Source organism: Scardinius erythrophthalmus, assembly GCF_964197995.2.
Source record: "Scardinius erythrophthalmus genome assembly, chromosome: 13".
Taxonomy (NCBI): Eukaryota; Metazoa; Chordata; class Actinopteri; order Cypriniformes; family Leuciscidae; genus Scardinius; species Scardinius erythrophthalmus.
Genome location: NC_138233.1, coordinates 18,392,739 through 18,414,270, shown reverse-complemented (window position 1 = coordinate 18,414,270; position 21,532 = coordinate 18,392,739). Strand labels below are relative to the sequence as shown.

Sequence of the window (21,532 nt, the reverse complement as noted above, 5' to 3'; positions counted from 1 at the left end):
CATTTGTTCTGGCTTTCTTTCACTGTGCCTTTCTGAGCTGTAAAAAGACATTCACCTCTTTCCTGGATCAATATATTTTGTTAATCCTTGAACATCATTCCTGTCTGAAAAAGTAGTGCTATCCCTTCCCATAACTTCTCCCTAAAATCAGAGGGAAATGATAGGGGGATAAGAGTTGTGCAGAAGCCCCATAACCCTTGTTGCAAACCTAAACTTGACATACTGTAAACTTATCCCTCAAATCTGATTGGTTGATTGGAATGTTGTTCCAGTATAAACATTGTTGATCCTGGAACATACTTTGTGAAATCACGTTCACTGTAAAAGACTGGGCTCTCACCTGTGGTGATGATAATAATTTATTGATTGATACTTATGATATTTAATGTTACCGTTAGCAAATCTTGTAAAAAATATATGAATATCCATTTTCAGAATTTACATAAAAAAATGTTGTGATGCCTAAATTGAATTTGTAGTGTTTCGTTTAGACAGAATAAAAATAAAAAGAATTTTAATTTTGGTTATTTAACAGTTATTGGCCATAAAATGACTAACAACTTCGTATATTATTTTGACCACTTCAGTTTTTGAATATAGGACATGTCAGCTTTGATCACCTGATTGTTTAAAAAAAAAGCTGTTATATTTTTCCATTTAAAATCAAATCTAAATAAAATTGGTGAGAATGATAGGCCTATGAGTAGCATTCTCAATTTATCCTCCTTTGCTTTTTATTCTGCATGGAAATTGTGTTTTGTTTCAATTGCAGCTGAATTAAGTAAAATATGAATGTGAACCGGAACGTCCGAAAAAATCCAAACCTAACATATGAAACATTTGTCCTGGCTTTCTTTCTCAGGGCTTTTCTGAAGTGTAATAAGTCCTACAGGGCTCTTAAACCCACCTGTGATGAATCAAACAGACCCACACCTGAGTACTGAGGTAATGTCAGACTGCGGAAACCATCAAAACATCTGATGAAGAGACACAGACAGGATATGCACTCATTTCCTGACCACTCACCATCTTTCAGAGGTCTGAAGACTTGTTGTCTTTTCCCCCCTTGAAGAGTTACTGCACGACCCTAATCTGTACAGTCGTCATAGTCATATAGGTGGACAGTAACAAAGTACATTTACTTGAGTAGGTACTGTAGGCCTATAAGTCATTTTTTTGAGTATCTGTATTTTACTTGAGTATTATTTTTTTCTGGGAACTTTTTACTTTAACTTCACTAGGCTACATTTGAAAGACAAATATCGTACTTTTTACTCCGCTACATTTTGGTCAAGGTCCTTAGTAGAAAGTATCGTCAGTCGGGATGATTTTGTTTGCATTTTGGTTGGAAATGAAAGTCGGGTTGACGTCAGAAAGCCAAAAAAAATTAAATAGGGCACTATTTGAGGGAACAGCCATTTGGGTGGACGTTATTGAGTGCACTTATTCAATCTAACATTCAATCCCACTACTGGAACTGTGTTCTGGATATACATTTGATATTGATATGAGGGTAGGCAGGCATAGATACATACTTGAAGTATTAAGCTACATACAACAATGCAACAATAAAACAATGCATTGGCATTTAGGCCTACTTTTTACTTTTGATACTTAAGTACTTTTAAAAACGAGTTCTTCTGTACTAAAAATCGGTCTTTACAACTTTTACTTGTAACGGAGTAATATTTGACCAGTAGTAGACCAGTAGTCTGTACTTTCACTCAAGGAAGTTGTGTACTTTGTCCACCTCTGGTCATTGCTGTTCTTTTGCTGTAACTCTTTAACTGTATATTATGCATTTGGAAATGCGTCAGTACGAGTTTGAAGTGATGGCATACACACATGTAACTGCAGTGTGAGGTGTCTATAGTGCAGGCAGATGAGAGCGTTTATCCGCTTTTCCTGTGTGAGCACTTAACTCCCTTTGCGTGAGGAGTAGGAAGAGAGAATGGAGGAAACATTAGCAAATCAAAGAGCGCTACCCTTTAACCCGTCTCCATATTTCTGATCAAAGTTAGCCTTGAACTCTGACCTTTGTGTATAATGGAGAAAAAAAGTACAAAAAAAAAAAAATACATGTGAAAAGCAGGAACAAAGCACTCGGTCATTTTGGAAAGGCCAGATATTCCCTAGGTACTTTTTCTCACGGAACAAGAATATAAATTATGCTGTTTTCACGGGTCCACACCAGTGTGAGTTTCTCATCCTCTCATTTTGGTTTGTGTGTGTGTGTGTGGCCTGGTAAACCCTACGATATGGGGACAAAATGTCACCACAAAGATGGCAATATCCAAAATCCTTGTCATTGTGGGACATTTTGTTGTCATTCAGCAGGAAAGCCATGTTAAGGTCAAGTGTCACAAAGTATATTCTCTCTCTCTCTCTCTCTCTCTCTCTCTCTCTCTCTCTCTCTCTCTCTCTCTCTCTCTCTCTCTCTCTCTCTCTCTTCAAACCTGTATCTTGATAAGGATTTTGTTATAGGCTAATGTACATTTATTCAAAAGTAATCACAATTTAGGTATGTCTAATTAAATATCTGTTACGTTAAAATGACAGTTTAGGCAAAAATGACAAATCTGTTACTTTATGATTTTTTCAGTCAGCATTCACCATAAAAAAATGCAATACAAATTATGAATAGCCTAGTGACTCTCGGTCCTTCTGCCTCACGTCTCTTTTTGTGTTTCACTGAAGGAAGAAAGAAAGTCATACTGGTTTGGAATGACACGAGCGAGTAGTAAATAATTTTAGATTATTATTACTTCACTCATTTTTTTTTCTTCCAAACGTGTTTCCCCGTGTGGCCACAAGATGGCAATGTTGGGCTGTCAACGATTAATCGCGCGCCTCCTGTGTCCGATCCTCTGAGAAGTCCGAAACTCTGGAATCGATTTCTTTTCTTTTCCACAAACCAACAATTGTTTTTGTCGTTATTGTATATACAAAATATGCACACATTTTAGTTGTCATAATCACCACCAACTGAGACTCTTATTTGTCAATTAGTCTAAATGGCATAGGCCTAATGTTGAGCTGAGATGGATCACAACAAGGTAGACTAATCGATAGGTAATCAAAGGTAATAGGTAATCCTAACTATTTCATATAAATGGTACATTAATGAACACGATTATTATCGAGCTGCTTTCTTGCACTCTGACCTTGACGCGAAAAAAGCCTATATAGTCTATTTTTTTAAGTTGTAGCCCACTGTAGTTCACATGCTTTTCTTTTTCTTTTTTCAAAAAAAAAAAAAAAACAAGAACGTAACAAGAACTTTGTTTTACATTATGATTTATTTTATGGTTATTGAATTCAATTAGGCTACATGGTTAGGCTATCAACGACAGCGTGATTTATGTGGACATGTTTTTTTTTTAATCAAATCGAAGTTGTCGCTGTCAGTAATAGAATTAGTTAATCCTATATTAGCCTATGTAAAAGTTAATTTGAGCATTTTTATACGATTATAATAAATATGGGCACACGTTAAAAAAGAGTGTAGGCTACATTGATTTTTTCCACGCATTCACACACACACACACACACACACACACACACACACACACACACACACACACACACACACACACACACACACACACACACACACACACACACACATAACGCTATAGCCTATAGCCTAGGTGATGCACAAAATGTAGAATGTTTTTTGATTTTTGATGACTAAATAACAGGTCTGTTTCTTATTTGGACATGAAAATACACCGTTTCTACCGGGACACCTTGTGTAGTTTCTGCCACTTTAAACTGCAGTGTGGGAATATAAATACAGAGATTCCCTTCTGCCGGACCAGCCCTGGATTGGACGGACTCTGTTATATTTCCTCCGTCCTCTGTGGAGGATTTCATTTAGCCTATAGTCGAAGTTCTATTCAGTCTCCATTTCCAACACGCACATGCTCATTTTTGAACATAAGAGGCTAAAGCTTTATAGTTGCATTCTAAGTAGCCTATACAGTTATAAACACTGGTGTGTGAACAATGAAAAACACAACGTGCTTTTAAAGGATTCTGCGCTCCCTGCATTTACTTTTATATATTATTGTCGTTTTATATAGTAGCCTAGGTTATCTGAGAAAGCAGCTGTTAAATTGTTTGCGTCTTTCCAGTTTTGTTTGATGCTTTTATATGTCTACTGTCTGAACAGATGTTTTATGGATTATAATAACTAGGCTACATGACTTCTGTATCTGCAATGACGTTTTTTGCATATGGTTTCATGCGTCAAACTTATTGTTTTTTGTAGTAGGCCTAAATAATTGTGTCATGTTAGTAATAATTGTATTATTTATTTTTAGTTGATAACAATTGATCTGCTGAAATTATGAAAAATACAAATCTTTAATAATTATGACACTAATTATCCATCACCTTGTGTGTCAAGCATATCACATGGGATGTCTCTCATACATAAATTTAATAAAAACTCTGGTCTAATTATTTCGATGACAGGTGATCTCTGTTTACTTCATCATGGTAGGCTATTGATTAATTTTATTTGACAAACGTGTTTTAAATAAAACAATACACTAATATGACTGTGGTTATTTGCGGTTGTTTCGCTAACCACACAAGTTAGATTACAAAAGTTAGGAGTTTAAGAGTTTATTATTTATTAATTTACCTGGATGTAAAGATGCTGACGAACAGAAAATAATCGCGTTTTCCTAGCAGGAAACCATAGCAACAGTAGGTGGCTTGAGCACTTTGCGTCAGGACAATTATCGGTAAATAAACAAAATAAATAAACAAACAATGGTATTATTTATCACTTTATTAGACCTACATTCACATTTCTCAATAAATAAATAAATAAAAAAATAAATAAATAAGTGTGCTTTGTTTAAAAAGTCTTTATGATAGATAGGGGCGCCAAAAGACTCGTACAGCGCGCGAGACAAACCTCAACAGACTGCGCCCCGAAATTTCCTGGAGAAATTCCTTTTAAAGTCCAACCCTTGAAAGAAAGTTATCCACACACTAGCTCATCCCTAAACTATTTAAACAAACTCACTGTGCTGTTTCTGAAATAATAATAAAACAACAATATATAGGCCTATATATAAAAAAATAACTCAGCGTTCATGTGAACTGCATCAAATAGGCTTCAATCGCGCGCTCCGGTTGGCAGTTACCCTCGTGACATTAACTCGCGGCGCGCGCATAACTTCTTTCTGGGTTTCGCTCTAAACGCGCTGCTCGCTAAGTGGGCAGGGCGAGCTGTGATATCTAATTAGGCGACGGGCTTCGTGGTTGGATGGACAGCTAATGGTAGTTCGTTTTACTTATGTTTGGGGGGCGGCCCTGTGTGCTCAGTCACTCCCTCCTCCTCCTCCTCCTCCTCGTCCTCCTCCTCCCTTTGGGGTTAGTTTGCTTGTGTTTAGTTCCCAGAGACAGTCAAATCGGATTCCTTTGGGAAAGGACACAAATCACTCCCGTTTGAACAAGGGGAACAGCGAGGGAGCTGTCTTCACAAGGGTCCACCTCTCCTGCTTGATTTCATATTGCTCATTCATGTGATTTGATCAGAGAATACTCTTTGTGGAGAAAGACAGGAAGGAGAAAATAAAGAGAGAGAGAAAAAAAAGTCTCTGGATGATGACATTTGATCTAACCCTCAGCGAAGCCCGTTCTTGATACTATTGTTTCTTAAAGTGACATTAGACTTTTTTTGCGCACGCTAGACCAAAGGGACCTCCAGTCTAATCTTACAGTTTTTGTTTGTTTGTTTGTTTGTTTGTTTGTTTATTGTTGCATGGTGTTCCCAAACCTGGATGTTGACATCTCGCGTTTCTTTTGGCACGTCGCTCTATTTTGTGTTTCAGAGAGGAAGCGCTAATAGAGACAAACGCGGTGACACCTGCTCACCCATACACTTCTCCTTGTCTTGTTTACCGGAGCGATCAAAAGAAGCCAACACCGACTGAGACGGTGACAGGAGTCTGTTTTCATGTTCGGGATTCAAGACAGCATTCAAAGGAGCGGGAGTAGTATGAAAGAGGAGCCCATCGGTGCCGGGATGAACGCTGTCCGGACATGGATGCAGGGCGCCGGAGTGCTGGATGCGAACACAGCCGCTCAGAGGTAAGCCGGCGGCGCTACGGGAACAACCACGCCAGACGGAATATTGTGCGCTTATCATCTTGGGACGACACGAAACGGTCATGTAGCCTATATCATCCTAATCATCCTAATACGCGATATCTGCGTATTAATAACCAGGTGACAAAGAGATTGATTTATTGCTGCGATAAGTTTCGGATAGCATCCTCTCCGGCGTGCTGTCGACACCAACAGATGAAATGCTCGGTTTGCAAGTCACATTAAAACCGTTTTTTTATTATTATTTTTAACATTGTTATTTCTAACGTTAAAATAGCCACAAACGTTTGCTTTTAAACGACTTCGCCAACAAGTTATGCATTGATTCTGTGGCTTCAAATACTGAATTTGAAAAGAAAATTCAGTTGTTAGATCAAACTAGATTTATATTCATTTATTTTTTTTTATTTACCATCCAATATGTTAAGTAGGCTATTTGTTGTAAAAAAAAAAAAAAAAAAGCCTAACTGCTTCAGAAAAAAATCCTGCCTACAATCTTAATGATACAAAATATTAAAAGACTTCTAAATGTTTGTTTAAGTTATTTAAATTGTTAAAATTACATTTCAAGACTTTACGCTCCATTTTGAAACTAAAATACATTTGAACCCTTTTTAGAAAAGTAGCCTATTATTAAATAATTACAAAGAGTGTTTTTATTTTATATATATATAGGCCTATATATATATATATATATATATATATATATATATATATATATATATATATAAATATATAACTCTGTCTCTCTCTGTGCAGTGGAGTGGGTCTTGCTCGAGCTCACTTTGAGAAGCAGCCTCCTTCAAATCTTCGCAAATCCAACTTCTTCCACTTCGTTTTAGCGCTATACGACAGACAAGGACAACCCGTGGAAATTGAACGAACTTCTTTTGTTGGATTTGTTGAAAAAGAAAAGGCAAGTGTAACGTTCTCTTGTGCAAATATTGCAAATTTGAATGAAAATGTCTGGTAAATTCTAATCATTTTTTTTAGGCTAACAGAGAAAATGTCACTTGATGCTGGCGTAAAGTTGAAATCTTTATTCTTGCATTACATTACTGATCTATCAAATCTCAGCTCGTAAACATCCTTTAATTATTATTTTTGTTTTTACATATTCATCCCTAATAATTTAAGAGGATCTCAGGTTTTAGTGTTTTTTTTTTTCATTCAGTTTATGCATCTGAACACTTATTTATTTTTCAGAAAGTTACAGTGATAACCTAAGGTCATATCATATATTTTCCCTTTCAAAACACTCATAAAACAGATTCTTTTTTATTATTGTGAAAGACCGTATTGTTTAAATCAGTGAAAACATTTGGAAATAAAGTGAGTGACTGATGATTTCATTAAAATATGTGGCTATTAATGCTTACTGTAGCCTACATTCAGTCACCGGGTACATTGTTATTGATCATATCACGTTGTAAAAATACACAAAACTTTATTTTTAATAACGTTGTTTGATTTTAAACTTGTTCTTACTCACTGAAAATGACGTACAGGTCAGATTTTGATTCGGCTGTCTACCCTAGCGTTTTTTTTTTTGTTTTTTTTTTTTGTTTTTTTTTTGGCCTCCTGGTCTGCTGGGAAATAGCCGGTCTGACTCACAGGGCTCGTCAGGAATAATCAAATGGGTTTTTCTTGCTAACCATCACATTTATTTTCGCAGGAATCTAGCGGAGAAAAGACAAACAATGGGATCCATTACAGATTGCAGCTTCTTTACAGCAACGGTAAGACGGAACGCATCATTTAAGATCCAATGAACTTTGCATAAACACATCAGGTAGCTATTTACTTCAGTATTAAAAAAACAAAACAAAAAAAAAAAACAGCGAGAAGAGGTGACAAGAAATAAATAATTCCCTAGCCTATGTAACTAGATACAACTGATTGAAAAGAAATGTAATGTCCTAAAATAATAATAATAATAATAATAGGCATATAATAACTGGCCTATACTGTTATAATAATTCGTATAATTGTTCAAACAAAAGATATTAAAATGAGCAGCCAAGTCGTTGCGTTTTAACTAGGCTATGAATATTATTGAAACACAAAACGATCACCATTAGTGCACTTTTCCGGTTACGCGTTTTCCAGAAATGTGCACTTCATTTTTGATGGAAGCTAATGGCCTGGCCATAATGAAAGTAGCCTACACTCTTTTCTGTCTACTAATGTGGCAAATTACAACAAGGCGTTTGCAAATTTGTTGCGCTAGTTCCAGACATTTTGAACATACTTGAAAATCATGTTTTCTTATTCTGATTATTTCTATTTGACATTATTTTATTAGTTTTATTTTACCTCAGATTTCTTGTTTATTTTTCTCTGTAAAAGCTATTTGTATTTTAGTTTGTGTATGTGGGTCTATGTCAGTTTGTTTGATCCAAAACCAATTTCATAATCTTTTAACACTGTCTGCAGACTATGATGGGTTGGGTTGTCTAGACATTTGAAACATCTATGTTGTATTAAAGCCGTGTTATTGTGAATGGCATATATATACTTGCCAGATTCATTTCTAATCCATGTGTACGTGTGACCTGCATTGTACTGTGAGTTAAAGAGGAGTTATTTTCTCTCCTCTACAGGCATCAGAACAGAACAGGACTTTTACGTACGCCTGATTGACTCCATGACCAAACAGGTAAGACATTATTTCAAAATCCCTACGGTCTGCTGGTGAATATTGTCAGATTTGCAGTGAGAGTGAATGTGTGTGTGTGTGTGTGTGTGCGCCGTGCACCCTGGTGAGTTTGGGGTTACACTCTAGCATGCCTCAGGGGCACGAGGATCGGTTAGTGTCTAAATATGACATACTCTCTCTGGGACATCATTTAAGATGACTGAGCGTATGCATGTATTTATGTGCATACGTGTGACAGCGAGATTGATAGCTAGAGAGAGAAAGAAAGAAAGAGACTTTCAGTTGTATTCATTGTCTGTCACAGGCAGGGCCGGTTCTAGACATTAGGAGGCCCTAGGCAAAATTCATGTTGGAGGCCCCCCACCCCCAATAAAAAAACACTTGAAACAAATATGATTCCTAACCTTTTTATTTATACAACATTTAATTTTAAAAGCAGTATATTTTTACTTACACAGTACATAAGTTTGGACACATTACTATTTTTAATGTTTTTGAAAGAAGTCTCTTATGCTCATCAAGCCTGGATTTATTTGATCAAAAATACAGAAAAATAATATAGTGAAAATAGTTAAAATTTAAAATAATGGTTTTCTATTTTACTATACTTTATATTTCTGCATGCAAAGCTGAATTTAGTGCCACGTGATCATTCTGATTTATTATGTTAGAAATGGTGCTTAATATTTATTTTATAACCTGTGATACTTTTTTTCAGGATCTTTGATTATTAAAAAGTTGTTTTAAAAAAGTCTTCACTGTCACTTTTTATATATTTAACACATCCTTGCTGAATATTCCTGTTTTTTTTTTCTCTGTATTTTTGATCAAATAAATGCAGGCTTGTAGAGCATAATAATAAACTTCTTTCAAAAACATTAAAAATAGTAATGGGTCCAGACTTTTACCGGTACTGTATGTACATATTAATCAAACTTTATCTAAGGTAATCTCTTTTTTGTTTAATGAAGATGTTATTGTTGTTGTTGTTATTTTGCTGTTTTATTCAATTTATTCACAGTTCCAGAATCCCACTTCAGTAGATGAGCATAAGTGATTTTATATTGCATTGCTACCTTAAATATGCTATACACAAATCAAGTGGAAGAGAAAGACACGATCGCTACTGAGCAGAAAAAAATATATAAAGTGATATTATTGGCGTAATGTCAGGAATCTAATCATCAGCAGAATTTAGAAGATAGACCCATAGATATGAGATCCTTTATTTGAAACATTTAAAAATGTTGTAGTGTGTTGGCTTTTTAACTTAGAATACAGACGTCTTGTCTTTTAATTGTGTAGCTTTTTTACTAGTCAGCTCCCGACGCGATGTTATTCATTGTACGCGCAAATTCAAAGCGTCGCGTCTTGGGCACGTTACGCTCGCGCTCTTTTAAACTCGTAATAAAGCGGTGAATGATTTTTCCAGAAATGACGCTGATCTACAGTACAAGTTTATATTTAGAATACATTGCAATCACTCCAAAATAGATGACGACAACTCACACACCTGCATTATGAGATGTGCTTCTTTGTGTGCTTATTAGGCTTTTGCCTCGCAGCACCTGATGGATGCGTTCTTTACACATACTTTCAGAAGCCGGCACCCGCTTTGTAACGGACACATTAATTGGTTTAACTGTAGTAATGTAACAGTCTATGGTTAAGATAAACATCGTCACTATTTTTAGTTAATAAATAAATATTGAAATAAATTGTAGATAGGACATTTGTACATTTTTTTTTTTTTTTTTGTCCCTCTGTCTGGGCCCCATCCAACCAATCGGGCCCTAGGCACGTGCCTAGTTTGCCTTTGCGTTAATCCGGCTCTGGTCACAGGGGATTATCCAGTGGAGCATTTCAATGTTTAAACAGCATACTTCCAGTTTTTGAGCGTGTGTTTGTGACTCTTTTGCAACGCCTATAGACTTATCTGTGTGTATTCAAATGTGTTGTGGGAACAGATGTTTATTATGAACAGGCATGCATGAAGATTAGCTTGTCGTATTAACTGTGCAGGTTGTGAGCTTTAATCTTGGAGAAAAACACACAGGGCAGCGAGAGTGACCTCACATTCTCATATGTGGCGCTCTTCTTTTTCACCCTAAAACAGAAACACCCTCTCCCCCTCTCTCTCGCTCGTCCCCTCGCTTCCTCTCTCATGATCTCTGTCTATAAATGTTGTGTTAAAGACACTTTAGGGAAAGTGTATCCAACAACGCTAACAGCTGCAAGTCAAGAAGTGTGACAATAAATTTTAGTTCAAAGTTTCATCATTTCAAACAAGAGAGAAAAAAATATTGAATGCGTTTGTAATCAAATAAATATGCAAAGCTTATAAGCTAGTTTGACTAATAACTCAAATAATTGTATTTCTCATAAGCTGTTTTGCCGTAGTCGTTTTGTATGACAAGTAATATGCGCGTATGTGTGTGACCCCAGGCAGGGTGAAGTGTGTATAGATACTAGGTAATTAGCAGGCGCTGTGACAGACGCTCCGAACACTTAGTAGGCTACATCATGTGATTTAAACATGCCAGCTCGATTACCCTGTTGTTCCACCCTGTTGCTGTATGTATGCTTATTGAGAAGCTGTAATGAAGTGGAGAAAGAGAGAAAATAAAACATTTAGTCTAAAATTTGGTGTAAAACATTTAGTGCTCTTTAAATTTTCTTTAAGTGTTCTTTTATAGTAATGCTTAATATTTATTTTACAATTATTATTTTTAAAAAACTACATTTTCACTCATATAGCCTACTGTTTTTCATGACCAAAAGCATGAATTTCTATTCAGAAATCCCTACTACAAAATCCCTGGATGTTACATTTGGCGCTAACAGTTCTGCAGCTCCCATTTCTGTATTGTGTGATTTGTTTGTGGTTTTTAATTTCCTTTTGCATAAATGTTTATGTGCGGGAAGCTAGGTGCTGTTACTGATGCTAGTTCTTGCCCGCTCTCTGCTGAGCGGTTTGGCCGGCGTGTAGCGGGACAGATTTATGTGTGTGGGTGAAAGGCAGGAGCGTTGTGCTGAGGGAGAGAGACTGTTCTCTGACACCCCTGAGGTAAATACAGTGGCCAATGGGACTGGCCCCGGCTCAGCCTTTCACTGAGTGTCTCAATAAAAAGCCGTTTATCTCCCCAGGGTTGTCTCCCACGTTCACATATATTACCGACTGATTTATTGGCTATTTCTGTGGCAAACAGCCCTGCCATACCTGTTAATGATGTGGTGCCACTGAGTGAACGAGAAAGAGAGATAGTGTGTGTGAAAGAGAGTTTGGCAGCCTAGTCAACATGCTAGCTGAATATACTGTTACTTTACAAAAAGTTATCAGATGGTGTACCACGGTATTTACATAAAAAAAAAATGTGTGAAATGTTTTACCTTTAGGGTTACATTAGCTTGTCTCTGCAGCAGTACACGTACATGGACAACTTTGTACCTTTATTTACCCTAAAAGGTTACGTATTATTACTTGTATTATAAATGTTGTCCCCTTAAGGTGAAAGGTGCAATTTTTGCACTTATTTAATGACAGTATTACCATGGTATCAAGTCCAAAAAATGTGGTAAATACGATTTGTTAGGGTACAGCGCAAGTCTTTCAGCAACAAAAGACTCTTTCACTACATTTCCCAGAATCCTTTTCTCAAACGCTCCGATATTTACATTCAATTCCTCTTTTAAAGTATGGTCACGTTTACTGTTGTTTGGCAAATGTTTGTGTGTGACTGTCACACTTTGGCTGAGCGTGGTGAGGCAGGACGCAAAGACGAAGATAAAAGTTTATTGACAGCACGATATCTACACCTAACTGGACTGAAGCATTAACAAGAACCTACAAATGAAAACTATAACACATACTAATTGTAAAGAAAGACGATTGGATTAACACAGGTGAAAAAACGAGGGAACTGATGAGTAACCATAGAAACAAACTAGAACACAAAGAGTATTCTAGGATACAAACAAATGGCGGGAAACTGAGAACAAAGGAGACTGAAGGATACAAATTAAAAGTCCATGCAGGTGAAACTAAGAATAATCGTGACAGTGACGTCCAGTCGTTTCAATAGGATTCAATGTGTTCTGGATTTTTGTGTGGGGGGGCAAAAAATGTACTAACGCAGATTTCGCAACAGGTTCGAGTTGGTCACGCAGATCTGCCGTGTTGACCAATAGAAAGCTGCTTGGTTTGAATGTGTTTCACAGCTACATTATTTACAGTACAAATGGACCTTTTGTTGCACACAAAATTTCCTGAAAAAATGTGTAACCACATATTTATTCGTGTCAAAGACAAACTTGCGCAAGGCCTTTTGACTGGCTCCTCTTCAGATTTCGGATCTTGTTGTCATTTGACTGTGGCGTTTTTTTTCTTTTTCTCTCATCCATGTCAGCTTGAAACGCGGCTTAAGTTATGATGGAGTGTTAGCTGGTATTTAAATGCCTTTTGAAAAACCTGGTCCAAAACCACTCTGCGGTGAGCAGTCAGCCTACATATGCCGAGGAGTGCTCGCAATGTGTTTAAGATTTCCCATTAAAGCCCCATAACTCTGTACAGAGAGGCTATACAGAGCGCCTCTCCACTCAGCATGTGCTGGCTTTGGCAGTGTCGGACGGGAGGGCTGATGAGCAGGTTTATAGAGCTGTTCAACACACACTTCTCTTTAGCACTTAGCAAGGCAGTGAAGTCCAGTCGCCTGACCACACAGTTAGCTAGTGAGAGCTTCTGTACACACACACAGCTATTAGAGACAATCAAACAATCCGGGCTAGAGCTGCAAGGATCAAGTTTGCTTCAAAATAAAGAAACGGTACACGCTAAGCATGAAAACAGACACAATCAGTGCCCTTTTTATGCTCACACTCACAATAAACACACATTCGCTCTCTCGGTTTGCCTGTGGGAACGGTTGGAGCGGGCGAGGAGAGATGGAGCGGGTGTCAAGCTGACAGGCCGTATCTGTGATCAACGCATGAGCTCGTGACAGATCTGATGAAGACAATGCAGTAAAAGACTCTCTCTCTCTCGCTCTTTATCCTTCCATCCAACTGTTTCCCTCAACAGCTGAAGCACAGAACAAAAGCGAATCACATACGCGGGCTTAACGCGCACACACACTGCGCTGACACGCTAGCGTGATGGTAACAAAGAGGGAAATGTGTTTTCATGTATTTACAGTGAATTGTTTACATGCCTCAGATGCGGCTGTCAGTTCAAGGCTGCACTGCCGGCTCTCAAACGAGATTTGAGGAGCAGTTTGTGCAATATAAAATATGCATTAAAAGCAGCATCAGGGCCTAATGAAAGCTTCACACACACCTTGGCGCACCGCGCCATGCATGTTTCATGCGCTTCACGGCCCTCCTTAAGGAGAGCTTTGTTCAGAAAAGTGCTGGGCTGGAACCGGTGGGCAACTCAGAGCTGTAGCCTGTTGCTGTGTGTGTGTGTGTTTTTTAGAGCTAAGCTTCGGGCAGATTCCTAAATAAATTTGCACGGGAGAGAGGAAGGTCTCGGCCGTTCTTTCGCTTTGGTGCTGCTTGTGAGCGTATTTTTCCTGTTAATTGCGAAATAGGGTGTGTTTACATGCCAGAAACACTTTTCCAAAGTATACGACATGCAACAAAGTGACACAAATCTCCTATATTAGATATTTCCTGTAATCAGTAGCTGTTTGGAGATTCTGATGATGTCAGATGTGAATGGCCGCTCTGTGCCAGGCCACATAAAGGCTTAATGCTACTCATTTGCAAATATTTACACACGTGAGTTTTGAGGGCCTAAAGTTCCCAGTGATTAAGTCTGCTCATCTACATTGAAAATGTGTGTGTGCTTGTGTGAAATTTGTAGCAATTTGTAGCATTCAAAGCTACTAGACCATGATCTTAAATACTTTTTTGTTGCAACTTGGTGATGAAAAGTGAGGATTTGGGTAAAATAGGAAGTCTGCCCCACAAAGGCAAAACACAGTAAATACAACCGAAAAATTATAGTCTAAGACAGAGGTTTTCAAGTTTTGGTTCCCATGGACCCTCAATGTATAATTTCTAAACATATTTATATGCATAAAGGCACATTAAAAAAAAAAATACAAAAAATTTAAAATGACTGTACCGAATGATCTGCAAAATATGTACTTTAAGCATTTTATTAAATTATGTCAATTATATTTGATAGTGAATGATTTATATTCTACATACCAATAGATGTAACTTATTTTTTTTATTATTAAAAACTGCAAGAAATTTCAGTCTGAACTCAGCATAGACAAAATCTGTTTTTTAAGCACGATAGGTGTGACGTCAGGGGCTATCTTGAATCCAGAGGAGTATGCACTACCATTGTTGTGTTTGCCTCTGAGGAGAAATTGACAAACTGTTTTCAGACTTTTTCCAGGCACTTATGTACTGTTCTCTGCATGGAGTTATTCTGAGTCTGTTTGCAGGGGCTTTGTGTGATAAATAGCCGGTCTTATATATGAAATGAATGTGTGGAGGTGTAGAGGACGTCTTTGTGTGGCCTGAACTGCTCTCTCTGCCTCCCTCTTTCTCTCAGAAAGCCTGCGGGGTCGAGGCTCTAGGCTCAGACAGTGATGCATGCTTGCTCGCTTTTAGAGGACCTTGACCCTCATTTCCGCAATGTGAAACCTTACAAACAAATGTCCCCGGATCACCTATGTCCTCTAACCAAAGCAATGACAGGAAGTAATAATAAAAAATATATGAATATGGCTGAAACGATTAGTCGATCAAATTGTCGATAAATATTTTTGATGTTGGAAAGTCTTTTGATCTCATATGATTTTGCTCTAATTTAAGGGCCTGCGATAACACGGTTTGACCAGGGAAGCGCTGTAGCGCAATACTGTAATGCAGCTCCTGGATGAAATCCAGAGTGCAAACAAAGCTGAACCAGTAGAGTTTGGGAAAGTTTAACATAACTAAAATTATAATAATAAGTAAAAAAAAAAAAAAAAAAACTCATATGCAGGGCTGCCAACTCTCATGCATTCAGAGACTCACGTCAACACTGTTCTTACGCCACACATTCATTTTCTTATGCAGTGAAAGTACATCGCAGAGCAAAGAGGACACTGACAACGCGTCAACAGACAAGATAGAACAGGTTACTTTATATATGAAACAAAGTCTCAGCGTTTAAACTCTGTCAATTTTACTACGTGGTTTTGGCGCTTTTTAATGTGTCATGAGATTGCTGTAGCACTTCAGTTCAAGTAGCACGTGAACCGACCATCTCTTGCTGTTTACTACTAGTTATAGCACAAAATTAACTCGAATGAACGTCAGAAGGTATGTAGGAAGAATCTACAACTTAATGAAATCTATCATGTCTCAAGTGATACAATCAATGTTTCAACTGCAGAAAGACTTCAATAAAACAGCTTGTAAACAAATATATCTTAACTTTATATTTAGCTACCCCATTCAATGACCATAAATTCAATAATCAGCTAGAATAGTTAACTCTAGAGACAATAAACTCGATAATCAGCTACAATTAATATTTTTATTCTTATTAAAAAGTTATTCCTATGTTATTATTTTAAAAACTGTTGAATGCAATTGTATTTAAATCAGTTGTTAATTTGAACCTTTAATAGCAATGTGTTCCCTAATATGAATGAACTTTCTTTTCTGGATCTGATGCTTTACTTATAAAACTTGTTTTCAAACAAGTGTTTTATGTAATTGAAAAAGCATTGTGCACTTGTGAGGGAAACAGTTCCTCATTAGAACCATCAGCTGTTTTTCTGTGTCTTCAGTTGCCATAAGTGGCATGTATATGTGTGTTCAGAGAGAAAGAGAGAGTGATTCATGGCAAACGGGTTTAAGTGTGTGTGTGTGAGACAGAGAGCAGCCTGTTAATAGTCTGCAGTGTGTGTATGTTTTGAGTAGAGTCACTGATTCACGGCTGTGGGGGACATCTTGTGTGGAATTGAAGGATGGAAACAAAGCTGAGGTTTTTGGATGAAGTGTTAGCTGGGCCAGATGGCTCGCTATGCTCCAGTCTGGCAGCCCAACTGCTTGCCGCACACATAAACACACACATGCTAATGCACAAATGCATGCGTGAATGCATACACATGCACAGAGTCTCACAGAAGCAGGCTTATGGAAGCTCACACGCACGCATCTTTTCGAGAGGGCTATTTCACACTAGCTGGAGTACGACACTTATTTAGAGGGACCTGTAATTATGCGGTTTATCGGATCGGCCTCCTTTATCTCTTTTCACGTCGCAAATGTCTTTTCTCATGTAGTAATAATAAGAGTGCTTTGCTGAACAATAATGTTTTGCATTGTGTCATTAGCCAATCTGTGAGCCCCAGATGCGTGTGGAGGGTGGGCACTGTGGCAAGGGTGGTCCTCAATGACATAAGAGGACAGTAATCTGCAAAGTCCAACAAACACTACACGCATAGTTCTTTTGATTCCCCACATCTGCTTTTAATTAAACCAAAGAGCAACAAATGATGGAACTGAATGTTGCCAAGAGAAAACAATGCAGGATTGTGCAAAATTCAAAATTGAAGAATTGGCCTCCTTTCAATTCATTGGAGTGAATCAGAACTTAATTGGCCACACCCCACAGGAAGTTGAAATTCTGGAGATGAAGCGTTCTTTCACAAAAGTTCAGAGTTTGTGTTGACAAACTTTGCTTTTTTAAGTTAAATTAATGTTCTTATGTTCAAATTTGAATCACAATTATGACTCATTTTTTCTAATTCAATTCAAATTTGATTCAGATTTAAGATTTTAAATTTAAAGGACATTCTTCTATGAACATACCGTATAGTGTTGTTCATTGGTGTCAAATCTGAAACAAAAGAAGATAAAATCAGTTGGCACTGCACTGACAGTTATGTTATAGATTTGATGTTAAAGGAAAAGTTAAACTCATTTAAGCATCATTTACTCACCATTATGCTGCTTCCAACCTGTGTGACTTACTTTCTTCTGTGGAACACAAATAGAGATGACAGAGTGATCATGCTGCTCTTTCCCATAAAGCTCCAAAAAGTACCATAGAAGTAATCCATTTGACTTAAGCAATAGTTTTTTTTTTCTTTTATTAACAGAAAATTAAGTTATTATTCATTGATTCAAACATTGTCTCCATGTTTGATGTTAATGACACCAAACACCGCTGATTCTCACAACCGAACGTGTAAGCTCTTAGAGAGGTGGTTGAGGATTGTTTTCCATTGCAGCAGGTAAGTGGGCATTAAATTGCCCACTTTAAGCCTGGCTCAGCCAGAGACAGACCACCCCGCACACGAAGGCTCTGTTCAAGCCGTCCCACGGTGCACTAGGCGATTTTTATTGATTGATTTGCTGAAACAAAATGACATGAATGAAATTCAGCACCCAGTGTGTAGAGTGAGAAACACAGGACCAAATGAACAAAACATTTGGAAACAAAGATACTAAAACTGAACTGATCATTCCCATGCTGCATGAGATCTTTCAACGACAGCCTCTGCCAGATGGAAGAAGGGTCACATTCACCGCATATAAGCGCTGCAGTGCGTGTATGGAGAAATGATGTGATGTCATAATGTTTTTGTTTCAGTGAAACGATACAAACAGATATCCGATTCTTTTCATGGTAGAATTTAAAACACCCTGAGAGTTAGTCATGGAAATTCGTGCACGCTCCGAGCGTTTACACCACAAGGAGAAAATGTTGTTTGTCAATTTTCTCTAACCACATTTTTTCCACCTTCTCTTGTCCATCAGGCAATTATCTATGAAGGGCAAGACAAAAACCCAGAGATGTGCCGGGTGCTGCTGACGCACGAGATCATGTGCAGGTGAGAAACACACACACACATGCAATACACCATGCTCCCTCCTTCACTATTACACAATCAAGCTCTTGAATCTTCCCTACCAAGCTCTGCCCGCTGACTGTGAGAGCTTTACTTTGGCTTCATTCTTGTCTTGGCAAGGCTGCAGACCTCTGGATCTAGCATTAGTGTGACAGGGCTGAGCTTTCTGCTCACACACGCACACAGCTGTGTGTAAGCCTTGTTGTAAAATTAGACGTAAGAGGGAGGATAGATTAACATTATTATAAATTAGCTGAAAGGTCAGATCATGATTCTTTAATTTATCAAAAACATCCGTCAAAACTAGAATAAACAGTTTACTTCTATTTAAGAGGGATGCAGTACGTTTATATCAAGGCTCAAGTTTAGACTTACAATGCACTATTACACAAGACACTCCCAGATCATTTTTCACCAGCCCAAATGGGATCCTGATAAAGTTACGCCAGCCTGTTTCCTATCAGAGTTAGAACTGTTCTTTTCCCTGACTCTGGCTCAGCCTTAAAAATCAAAGCTTGAGTATGTTCAAAATAGATGCCAGCTAACATTTCTATTTTTGGAGGCTCATTTATCGGTGGTTGGTGGTTCTTATTTTAGTGATTGTTTAAATAAACACTCAAAAGCCAAGTAGAGTAATACACTTTTGGACAGCACATTTTATAGTCATATAGTTGTCACCATTCAGAATTGAAATACCTGAATTTTAATTGAATCAGCAAACAGGATACAGAATTCCTATTTAAATAACTAGGAACTCATTTTAACTATAAAGCAAAGTTTGTCAATACAAATTTTGAACTTGATTTGAAAGTTTTGTAAAAAGCCTTGAAGTCTGAAGGTTTACATGGATAGATACTGTAGTAGTGCTGTCAAATCGATTAATCGCGAGTAAGCTCATCATATATGTGTGTTTGTGTGTGTGTGTGTGTGTGTGTGTGTGTGTATGTATATATATATATATATATATATATACACACACACACACACATTATATATACACAAACTTTTATGTTAGATGCGATTCATCGATTTGACAGCACTAATACATAGATATATTCATGAATTTAAAGGGACCCGGATTTTCAATTCTGAATTTTGCACACCCCTGTTTGTTGTGACTGTATAAAAAATGGACTTTCATGGCAAGAGAAATGGAGGAAGACAGACCTTAAGTTCAGAGCGGCCCTCGTCTCTCTGCCTTCTTGATTCTCTATCCAGGTCATCCACTTCTTGCTCTGAAAGGAGAAAAAAGAGAGAGAGCGAGAGAAAGCCATGCACCTTTAATTAAAATCAAAAGATAAATTCCTTGCACTTAAAACTGGGTTGTGGAGATGAGTCCTCATCTATTTTTGGTTGAAATGGAGAGCATTTGAACAGTTTTCTACTAAAAATATACCACTCATGCTTGCTTAATTAGGACAAGGAAAAACTCATTACTCAATAAGAATCCTCTTGTTATTCCAGAGCTAATGAATGCAGCTTGCTTTGAGTTTTGACAATGAAATATGTGCAGGCGAGCCAAGGCTCTCTCCTCTTTCTCTTTCAATCTTTCACTCCCCCTCACTACCTTTCTCTCTCTCTCTCTCTCTCTCTCTCTCTCTCTCTCTCTCTCACACACACACACACACACATGCACGCACACACACAGCCTTCTGTTATTACTCTTTCAAAATACTTGCTGATTTAAAGATGTGTATTAACACAAACACTATACCATACGTGCCTACAAAGGCTCACTATGTCAGCTTTGATCTGCTACTGTAGGATTACACGGATCACATCTGAAGTACATATCGCTACTGGAACCCATAAGGTCCCGCCAATGCAAATGTCTGTACTTGGTTGCACACCAAAGAGCTTTCTAAAAGCAGCAGAAGAGGAAAAAGCGTCTATTTCAACTGAATCTCGTCTCTATCTTCCTCCTTTTTTCCCTTCTTCATCTCTATATGGTGTTTCCATACAGAGCCTGTGCTGAGAGAAAGGCACAATTACCAGTCTGCAATTAGACTGCTCTCCATTAATCAGGGCTGTTAATTGCTGTATGCCTTGCCATTAGCCATATGGTGCCGCATGGGCCTGCAAGCATGAGACACAAACGTGTTTTCCCAAACAACTCGCTCACAGGCAAGACTAGAGACTATCGCTCAAACACAACTCTGGGCTCTTTATGATGGAGTTCCACATCCTCATACGCACGGATTGATGAGATTTTGTTTGGTTTGTGTGGTGCAGATGAAACATCACAAACTTGGCCAGATTATTAAAGGCTGGGTGGTCACAGTTGGAGAAACGCTGCTTTGTTTGGTTTTGGGGGCTATTTTAGAGTCGCTGTCTGTAAAGAAGCTGGACTACGAGCAGTTCAGCTTTAATGGCATCAGCGAGGGCCACATCCTGGTAATTACGTGCAGCAATTTGGATTTAATTTCTTCAAATGCTGCAGCAGGAGGAAACGCTTGAGATTAAAGATTATGGTTCCCCTGCAGGTCCGCTGGGACGGAGCAAAATGAGCCGGAATGGGCGAAAAATCCCCCTGAACGAAGCCAGAGCATGCGTGGAGTCATTAGCATATCGTTGATGGGGGGGCTTGTTGTGGTTTCCCATGGGTTCTGGCTGGCTATTGGGTTATTGGAGAGTCACATCCATATGTGCCCACCCCTCACATCCCAGAAAGCCTTGCTTCTGTGTGACCCACTTCTGAGAGAACATTGCTAAAGACTTGACTGCTCTCAGAGGAGTGAGAGAAAATGAGAGCAGAGAGAGGAAGGAAGGTAAAAATACAACAGCAAGGAAGAGTAAACTGATACGGAAGCACCACACTCTGTCCAAACTAACAACAACGCTTAGACCGCCAGGGTGCGTGAATGAGGGGTCAAGCTCAATC

At 38.1% G+C, this 21,532-nt stretch overlaps 1 protein-coding gene and 1 long non-coding RNA gene across 4 annotated transcripts in view; one reads left to right on the top strand and one right to left on the bottom strand.

Annotated features, from left to right (window-relative positions):
* Positions 1-5,419: 5,419 nt before the first annotated feature.
* ebf1a (EBF transcription factor 1a) overlaps positions 5,420-21,532 on the top strand; it is a 153,160-nt gene continuing 137,047 nt past the window's right edge. The window contains exons 1-5 of one of the 3 annotated variants that reach the window (XM_081382239.1): positions 5,420-6,111; positions 6,889-7,045; positions 7,805-7,868; positions 8,733-8,788; positions 18,560-18,633. In XM_081382239.1, the coding sequence (XP_081238365.1) occupies positions 5,978-6,111; positions 6,889-7,045; positions 7,805-7,868; positions 8,733-8,788; positions 18,560-18,633 (485 nt within the window). In that variant the 5' untranslated portion in view covers positions 5,420-5,977. The remainder of the gene's footprint in view (positions 6,112-6,888; positions 7,046-7,804; positions 7,869-8,732; positions 8,789-18,559; positions 18,634-21,532) is intronic. The other 2 variants (XM_081382238.1, XM_081382237.1) reach the window with 2 other exon arrangements.
* LOC308700578 overlaps positions 9,094-21,532 on the bottom strand; it is a 248,656-nt gene continuing 236,217 nt past the window's right edge. The window contains exon 3 of the long non-coding RNA XR_014031324.1: positions 9,094-10,620. This is a non-coding gene — a long non-coding RNA (uncharacterized lncRNA). The remainder of the gene's footprint in view (positions 10,621-21,532) is intronic.